The sequence below is a fragment of the Euprymna scolopes genome, chromosome 32 (assembly GCF_053919585.1).
Source record: "Euprymna scolopes isolate OS-2025 chromosome 32, ASM5391958v1, whole genome shotgun sequence".
NCBI classification, from domain to species: Eukaryota; Metazoa; Mollusca; class Cephalopoda; order Sepiida; family Sepiolidae; genus Euprymna; species Euprymna scolopes.
Window position 1 is genome coordinate 11,363,778 of NC_136513.1, and position 10,626 is coordinate 11,374,403.

At 30.6% G+C, this 10,626-nt stretch overlaps 1 protein-coding gene across 1 annotated transcript; it reads right to left on the reverse strand.

The window, feature by feature from the left end:
- Positions 1–2,657: 2,657 nt before the first annotated feature.
- Positions 2,658–3,407, reverse strand: LOC145256088 (uncharacterized). Its single transcript, XM_080114671.1, has one exon. The coding sequence runs from the start codon at positions 3,405–3,407 to the stop codon at positions 2,658–2,660; it is 750 nt and encodes a 249-aa protein (XP_079970797.1).
- Positions 3,408–10,626: the final 7,219 nt, after the last annotated feature.

A 10,626-nucleotide genomic window follows, 5' to 3' on the forward strand; every position in this document is an offset into this window, starting at 1 on the left:
ACTCTTTTACAGTTGCTGCTGGCAGTTCTGAAAGCGGATTTTGTTTCAATACACATGTTACGTTGAAGGCAATGGAATAAGTGGTTTCTGTGTGTAATGGCAGCAGGACATTCTTGACAGAACTACGGCTGGCTGTTAGGTTTTTACTCGTATTTTTTCGAATGAGAGAAACGGTCTATATCAACAATTAACTATTCCGTCAGGTCTGTTATTATAGAGGACACATCTTTTTTTAAATATGGAATGCAGATGTAGATCTGATATAAATGTACGGAAGATACCCCAATCAGCCATACTGTATCTATATACCGTACAATAGAGAGGTACGTCTTAGGACTTATTTCATTTCGTTTTTAGTTATACAACTGAAACAACCGAGTGGTAGGAAGATGCCAGTTGATACAAAAGAGAGGATGAACATAGCTCACGACAAGTTGTGAGAAAAAGATCTAGGACCCTTACATACTGGCGATCAGTTTCGGCACACGAGTAGGTTTGTGAACAATCTCAGTGAGGTTATAAACAATAGAGAAATCATGACAAAGCACTTTCTTATGTCTTGTTTGAGTAGGTAAACCATTTCACATAGTGAATATTGAAGTCTCCGCAGACGTCAAGGTTAGCCTAAGGAAGAGCAAATAGGGCGTGCTCTTACCACATAAAACACATATTTAAGGTAGGTACATATTCCATGCCGATGGCGATCTTGATGTCAGATTTTGAAGTTAAGTCAGAGTATCCTTTTAACTTCGAAAGAATCTAGGGAATTAGTCAACCATATGCCAGTTTAGCTTAGGAATAATAGGTTTGTTTAAGTCTCCTGTAATTGGGTTTAAACCTCCTGAAGACCCCTTATTTTGGAGAGGTAGACATGGTAGTGGCAGTCTTCTCTAGATATTGGAGATAATGGTTTAATCCTGTATTTTTCATGATGGCGTTTTGGGATTTGTGGAATAAGTCGATAGACTTTCTTCGAACAGGACAGAAATGGAACGTAAAAGAGAAATACACCCCCCACCCCCCCACATATATATATATATATATATATATATATATATATATATATATATATATTTATATATGATGAAAATAATGGAAATAGTATTCCGACAAACCTATATTTGAATTTCAACAGATATATCTTTTTTCCAGTAAGAATATTAACTGCGTTCATATTTTTTAAAATTACATTAACGACTATATGACGTCACTAAAATTTCCCTCTTTTTAACAGCGCCAACACCCCACTCCTTTTTGAATCTCCAACGTCTTTTTCCGTTTTTCTGAAATAGAACTGCGTCACACTGTGAACGTGAAACCTTTTAAAATATTTTGTACTGGTAGTTTTTGTTTCTTCATCTCATTCATCCAGAGGTAGTCTTGGAATTAAGAGGAAACGTTGATGAACACATAATACGGGTTGTTCCTTTTTGTTTCTCTCTCTTTCTCTCTCTCTCTCTCTCTCTATACATATATTGTAGAAATTACATATTGTAGCCTTCACAATTATCCACTAATATGGCATTGAAAGGCCCAACCAGAAACTAATACATGGTCCAGAATCGATTCATCAAATGGCAATACGGCAGCTCCGATCATTTGCACCTGCTTATATGGCAGCTTCTTTAGTTGTTAATCAAAGGTTGCTATCAGGTGGTTAACGTCAGCTAGGATAGGAAGTTTACTTCCAGCACCCTTACTTGTGACATGACCGCAGGAATAGATTTAGAAACAGAAAATTTCCGACAACTCTGGCAACTGTTAACGCAAATGCTGCTACTCTTGAATCCATCATTTTTCTTTCCCTTTGTTAGAAAAATCACTCATTAAAATGACGACTGAGGGACAAATTCGAAGAAACGAGATTAACGGGAGCTTCCGTTATATATATATATATATATATATATGAGCAAACAGCAATATATATATATATAATATATCTATATTATATATAATAATTTATATATATATATATATACATAAATGTACATATATATACATAAATGTATATATAATATATATATATATATATGAACATATATATATATAAACATAAATATATACATATATATAAACACACACACACACACACACGCACACATATATATATATATACAGGGTGCGGCATACATAACGCCCTTTCTTAATATCCTTTTTTTCTTTATAATATGAATGCAATTTAAAGATAAATAAAAGTAAAAGGTATATCTCAAATTTATTAAATATCTAATTCAATATCCACATTGGTGATCTTTACAGTAATGATCTTCTGAACTAAAAAAACGATTTTTGGGAACAAAATTAGTCAATAAAAATAAAATCAAAATAAATTTAATGAAAAAAAGGATACCAACTTTATTAACTTTAAAATTTAACTCAGATGTTCAAAATGTTCTCCATCATGTTCCATACAATTTTGAACTCTACCAGCGAGACTTTTACAAACTTTTTTACACTCTTCAATGGTAATTTCATGAAATTTATCTGAAATTGCATTTTTTAATTCCTGAATTGTTTTCGGCTTAAGATTGTAAACTTTATCTTTCAATATACCCCACAAAAAAGTCTGGTGGCGTTAAGTCTGGATGGTCATTCAATTGGTCCCCTTCGTCCTATTCACCTATCTTCAAAATTTTCATTTAACCATTCCCTAACTCTTAACCCATAATGTGGTGGAGCCCCATCCTGTTGAAAAAAATATCAGTCTGATTTTCAACTCTTGGCCAAAATTCCGTTTGAAGCATATGCAAATAATTATTTTGATTCACAGTACCCTCGAAGAATATTGGCCCTATTAATCCCATACAAGAAATGGCAGCCCAAACTGTTACTCCTGGCGAATTAACATCCTTTTCCAAGATGATATGAGGATTCTCATTACTCCAATACACACAATTATGGCGATTGATATGCCCATTTAACTTAAAGGTTGCTTCATCTGACCACCATATCTTTTCAAGGAAAGTTATATCTTCATTAACTTTATTCAAAAAGATTTCACAAAATTGTAATCGTCTATCTTGATCTCCATCATGCAAACTTTGAAGAACACGTGGAATGTAAGGTCTCATCTTTAGCTTCTTCAATATTCTGCGGACACTCCTATCACTGATTGCTAACTCTGTAGAAAGACGTCTACTGGATTTTTGAGGAGTATGCAGCAACGATTCTTGTAGTTCATTGGACTTTTCTAAGCTCGTTGCAACAACTGGCCTTCCGGATCTTTGAGCATCCCTTACACTTCCTGTGGATTCAAATTTTTTAATCAAGCTTTTGATATTTCGGCTTTGCACTCTTGGGATGTCATATTCATCTGATAACAATCTTGCAGTTTTAGCACCATTATTATTATTATTTTGATAATACAATTGTATTGCTTTTACTCTCTGTTCAATTGTTAATCTCATGTTTTAAAAATACCTGAAAAAAAAATGTTTAAGAATTAGTTAAAGAAAATATACATAAATATAATAAGATATAAAAGGGCGTTATTTATGCCGCACCCTGTATATATATATATATATATATATATATATATATATATATATATATATATATATATAAAAGGTACCACAATTAGTTTGAAAATTCTTGAAGAATATAAGGAAAATATATTATCTCACGCTGACATTTATATTACTGGAAAATGTCTACTCATAATGTTTAAATATAGAAAGCAAGCGGAACAATATGTGTTCATATTTTTCTAAATACATATACGAGAATATATGGAAGTAATACTATTGTATCAATAGCAATGTAAGAGATCGTTTAATTCAAGGTTATATAAACATATATGGCTGATAGAATTACCAATAAAGTAAATAGCAATAGATATTGTGATGATAAACTGTAATGGAAATATATTAATGACAAAAATAATTAAAAGCAGTTAAAGTAACCTTAAAATTAATTTTAAAAGTTCCTTTTATTCGTGAGAAAACACAATACTCAAAAAGAAAAGCAACTCGCACAGCATTGAAAACTAATTACGTTTTTAGAATATATTATTTCAAATATTGTTTAAATTAAAAATATGAGGCGTCCTTAAAAATATATAATAGAAATCGTAATTTAGAAATTCGTAAGATGATGAGAATGTTACCGCATTGTATCATTTTACTGCAGGACATTTAGATGACGTATTAATATTAGAGATTTTAAATAAAGTAAGATTGGATAAAATATCTGGACTGATTACTGAAATATTAGCATGTTTTCAAATATGTCATTAAATAATAAAATGGTCTACTTTCTGCGGGAAAATAATTAGTTTCTTTTTGAAAGAATGGCAAAGATATCAGGCGTTTCTCGGAGAAACTGTAGCGACGTATTTTGAAACCAAGTGTGAATGGGGGTGTGGAAGCAGCAACTGTACGTACATTACGGAACCGAGTCCGAAGAAGAAAACAAATGTCAGAGAAGACACAGATATACGGGTTACACATATGGGCCGAGAGTGACAGGAAAAAATCGTCTCAATCATTGGTGTGAATAGACATAGAGTCTCACATGTTCAATATATTGGAGTACAACAAAATTTTGAACAAAAGACATGGATTTATTTTGAAAACTATCTAGAAGTATATTTTTTTCACTGCCAAAAAATAAGTGAATCGAATACTTTTCCTTATCCTTGTCCCCTGGTGATGGTATCTACATTAACGCGTGCGTTATCTTACAATGTTAATCCTGACTAAATGATCGATTAAAATAATAAATAAAAAATAAGTAAAAACAGAAATAATAATAGAGGAACGCATTTGGGTTTACTTGTCGCACTCGATAATTCTTCTGAATCTCTAGTGCGAACGACCCTGATTTCTCTATAACTTATTACATTCCGAGATATGGCTGACGTAAGGGGGCGTGCTAGCTGCGTGCATTAAATGGCGCTTTCTCTTCGAAATGTCGTTCAAACTCATGAGATCAATAGATAGATTTTCAAGCTAGGCGGAAAAGTTCCATATTGGCAAGATACACTTAACGGTAATAGTAGGTTTCTTCGACGGAAACCTTGTAGAAAATAACACTTAACATCAGAAAAATAGGCTGAAAATCCCAGGTATACGAAGAAAATTACAAAACATGTTTATTCCACGTATAAAGCGTATATCTATCTATCTATCTATCTATCTATCTATCTATCTATCTATATATATATATATATATATATATATATATATATATATATATATATATATATATATACATACTAGCATTTCATCCCGGCGTTGCCCAGATGTTTGGAGGTTTATGTCGAGCAAAAGAAAAAAGAAAAAAAAACGCGGTCAATTTATTAACCATTGACCCCATATTATGACCCCATAACATTTATTATTTTGGGCTCAAATCAAGTTATTAAATTAGATCCATGTCCAAGGAACCTGCATATAAAATTTCAAGTGCTTAGACACAAAATTGTCGGAGGAGTTTGGTAGAGTTCTCAAAGGTCATATCGTTGGATTTTGACCCCTTAACAGCAAAATTTTTGGCCGAAACTCGACCACGTAGGTTTTCCCAAAGCTCAGTACCCTGTACATCAAATTTTGAGCCTATAGACTAAAATTGACAGAGTTATTGCGTAGGGAAATGTACACAGAAAGATAGATAGATTTGTTTAACAAAAATATATACGTATACATAAATATATATGAAAAAAAATTGTGTTTACTAGAAACTTTTTTGCAAATATTATGCAAGTATAAATCATGTAGAAGATTTGCATGAATATAATTACATGTAATGATTATCCCATTAAAAAAACGAATCAACTAATAGGGAATTAATTAAAATGAATGTTTAAAAGAATATGCAAATTAGTTAGATCGTTTGCTAATGAATGCAGTTCCACAACCAAGATATAAGAAAATTGTATTTTCTTTTTAAATAAATAGGAAAAAGGCTTGACTTTTTTCTGTTGTTCTTGGCCTTCGGGCCAGGATCAAAGTATAGTATCTGTTCTGCAGATGCTGCACTTAAGATAATTTGTACCAGCCAATGGAGGAGACACCCTCTATACTGGGACAATTATTATTTTTCGTAACCAGAGTGCCCCCTTTTTGCCTACTTTTAGAGGAGCTGGTTTTTACCCCACGTTAAAAACGGCGTTGTGCCTAATTTGCTTTGGTGGGGAAGCAAATACATACACTAAATAAATGGAAAAGATAGGTTTTAATATGAATATCGATAAACACAAAAGAAAACCGAATTTATAGGAGTACAGAAGATAGATAGTTAGAGTAAACAAAAATACATACGAATACATAAATATATATGGAAACAATTTTGTGTTTCCTGTAAACTTTTTACGCAAATATTATGCAAGGCTAAATCATGTAGAATAACTGTATGAATATAATTACACGTAATAGTTAACTAAAGATGATCATCCCATGAGAAAACCGAAAAAAATAATATGGAATTAATTAAAATGAATGTTTGAAAGAATATGAAAATTAGCTAGATCTTTTGCTAGTGAATACAATTCACAAAGTAGGGCAGGCTGATTTGCAACTTTTTCAGAAAATCAACATGGCACTGGTGGTGATGGTTGGGATTTAATGTGATAAGAACATATACCAAAAATTAGATTCCCATCTTGAACAGAAAATTCAGCATTTAATTGTAAAAATTGTGTAGAAAAATGCTGAAAAATCCTTCATTTTCAAAGCATTTTTAACAACACTGACTTTGAAATTTCACTATTTTTATAAAAAAAATCCAATTAAAATTGATATATTTATATGAAATAATTTGAAAGGAAAATAAATACATGAATTATAATTTTAATTATGAATCACAACTAGCAAAATATCTCAACTATTACTGCATTGATTAAACAAAAATTGTAAAAAAAGCTAATTAACAACTAAGTCTATTTAATTTCACAATTGCAATGTATTACATAATATAACAACTTGACACAAAAGTTACAAAACCATGTATTTTAATTTTTTATTAGAAGCAATAATATAAACTTATAATAGAACTAATTTGTTTCTTTATAATTTCCTTTTGAGGAAAATGAAGGTCTAATTTGCTGGCACGATGACTTTGTAATAATGTGTCTATGTCTTGCTTCCTGTCTATATAAATCTTTTTGAGAAAAATCAATCAAATTTGACCAGTGTGTAGCTGCAAAATTGATGGCAGTAATCTTTTTATCATTTTTTAGTTGTTCACTATTTATGGAAAAAACAACACAAAAAAGAAAAAGCAATTATTTGAAAACACTTATTTTTTATATTTTTGCGATGTAATATGAAAAAAACTAACTATTATGTGGGTAAATTAAAAAAACTAATAAAATTTAATGGATGAATATTTATTTACTTAATGGACAAAATCTTTTGAATGTCCTCTTCTCTCACATCCAATTCATCTGTCTTTATCATCAACATTATATTTTCCGGAAGTAGTGCCAAAGCACCATATTTTGAACTGTTTAAAACAGTAATTTGGATTTCAGTTAACTATTTTGTTCTCTGAATCATATTAAAATATACTGTTGTTGGTTAAAAAATATTGTCGGTTTTGATCTCAAATCCACTAATTGCATACACTTGGATGATAAATTTGACCAAAATGTTTAATTTATCATAGAGTTTGAGGATAGACAACTCTAGTCCATAAACACATTAATCTTGTGGTTTATGTTAGCCATCTTCCTTGATTCAAGGTCACAATGTTCTAAGTTAACTTCTCCACAAGAAATGCCAACAGCATACTCAAAAAGTTGTCTCTGGTCTTCACACTTAAATTATTTGTTCCTTCTGCTGTCAGATAATGATGATCGGGAGGGACACTATTTTTTTAGAATTCTACTTGAGGCAAATCTTGATAATTATTGATACAAATTTTCCCCAGAGGACCAGTACATATAAGGCTTTTTGTTGTTCCATCAATTAATTTAAAAATTGCTGTAAATGGCAATTCTTCTAGTGGAACCTGAAAATTGAAAAAATTGCATGTATAGAGCCAGATTACATAATAAATACCAATACATTATTTTATTTTCCACGAAAAAGGAACATAATTGCAAGTGAATCTATAGAATTAATTTTACCTCCTTGTTATCATTTTAAACGAGTGTTTAGTATTGCGAGTTTGAAAAACCAGTGCTTGTGCATCTCTGTTACTATGCTATTTTTAATAGTATTTTCAAGTTAAATTTAATTTTTATGAAATTTTTGTTTATTACATTTTTAGGTGAAAGTACAGAATAGTTACAATACAAGCTCCTTCCCATATTAAGAATGGCTTTCTAGATAACAAAGTTATTTTAGCACAATAACATAGATGCACAAATAACGACAAACCTTTAAAGGAGCTTCGTTATTTACTCGTACTAATCTTTGTGGGTTATCTGATTTTAAAACTATAATTTTAGAAAAAAAAACAACAAAAAAACAATTACTCCCTACAAATAAAAGAAATTAAAATTTGACAGTAATTTTCTGGAAAGTATTTTTTTAATAAGTAGAAAACTTGAAAAAATTACGTGGTTATGTTTCATAAAGAATGTGTAGAATAAAATTGTATAGACTATTTTTTGTTTTATTATAAAACTGGAGTATTACCATATTTTAATAAAAAATTCAAATAGAATTTGATGTGAAATATTAGGTTGGTGCAAAGATAATGTTTTAGACGTTCATTTGAACGTCAAAAAATGCCATATAGAAACACAAATTAAAAAAGATAAAACGAATATGTCTAAATTAATTTCAGAAACTTGAAATATAATAATATATATTCTAAACAAGTCTTTTTTCGTTTTTCCTTTCGAAATAATTAAGCATAAATCGTAATGTTTTCAAATTAAATAATAAACAAACGTTAATTTTCAATATCAATAACGAGCGTGTTTTGCGACGGTGAAATTTAAAATGTTTCCACCCAAAAAAGTTCCTGAAATGAAAAATCGAACTTTGGTCGTTATTATTTAAAAAAAAAACAACTTAATCTTGCCTTTACACTTAATATTTATTTTATTAATTCATTGTCCTCACTCATTTTATTTAAAAATGTTGTTTAAAATATATTCTAAATAATAATTCCATTTCCTTAACAGTACGGATTGTTTTGATGACTGGACGTTCTTAAAAATTCACCAAAGAACTTTTAATCGCTTCAATTTTTCAACATTTAAAGTCATTTCCTCAAGCAAAGATGACGATTTTGAGAGAAATATTTCGTGTAAGTCTTTTCTATGTCAAACCCCAACTATCACCACCATTGCCTCACCGGGGTTCCAAAATCCACCTGCCCTATTCCCCAACCAATATATAACAACATTGTAATTCCTTTTTAAATAGACAGAAAAGAGGGGTTATAATCTGAATATCAATACACACAAAAGAAAAACAACTTTATAGGAGTATATAATGACGGCCAAAAAAAAAACGGCCGGGTAGCTGAAACAATAATATAACTTAACAGAAAGATACGGTAATAAAAAATAAAACGCATATTTGCTCTACAACAGTATTGAGCACTTTCTTCAGTTTTTATTAATTACCATTTCTACTATATATATATATATGTGTGTGTGTGTGTATGTGTGTGTGTGAGAGAGAGAGTGTGTGTGTGGGTATGCTCGAGTTTCAGTAAACATTTAAATTTTTAAGTAAATATTTTATTATATCGATTCTAATTATTATTATCATCTCTACACTCATGTTTAATCGAATTATTTCACGTTATTATTTTTGCATTTTATATTAATCTTTCCATTAAGTTTCATTAAATTTAATATAATTTCTCTATGAATAACATGTTTCTCTTTACTAAATCGTTTATCGTTACTATTTGATTAATATATCCACTATTTCGATGATGACATTAAATGCATATTATTAATTTTATATCAATGTGTTTGTTCAACTTTATCAATCTCTACAATATTACTATGTTTTTTTATCGATTTGGATTTCTCCTTTCCATTATTTAACACATTGTTCTTAAATATTAATATTAAGTAAAGCAGATATTTATATAATTAATTTCACAGTATTTGATTAGTGTAAGTTTTAATCTATTAATCTTTAACTAACTGTTTGAATACGTTAGGTGTGTTATCTGCTGAAAGGTGTGTTTAATATGAGAAGTATAACTCTTCGGCCGAACATTTACAGACGATATAAACGGGAAGAACAACATCGAGAACATTGTGAATAATCCTGTAAAGAACGTGTGTTCCATCTAACAGGCTAGATGACTACTCACATCTGAGAATATCGTTTACCTCAACAAGGTCACCATTCGCCCATATATAGAGCACTGTTGTCACATCTGGGCTGGTTCATCTACCACTGGCCCCTCCCATTTGGATAGGGTCCGAAAAGTATTTCCAATCTAACAACTCCTGCCCTACCACGTCGCGTATATGTTGCATCTCTGTTCATGTTTTACATATATTTTAATGGAACGCGCCCTGAGAGACTGGGTGCATTTGTACCCCTTTAGCAACAAACACACTAAGCAAGAAAATCTCACTTCATAATTGAGGACCATAAATTGCATAAATGTTTCTCTTCTAATAGTTTCTTCCCCTCAGTAGGAAGACTTCAGAATTCCCTTCTTACTTCCTGCTTCTCTAGCTCTACTGATAAGCAGAAGTTT

What these genes read in the sequence shown, in the direction of transcription:
- LOC145256088 (XM_080114671.1), bottom strand. Translation starts at nt 3,407, where the DNA reads ATGAGATTAACAATTGAACAGAGAGTAAAAGCAATACAATTGTATTAT.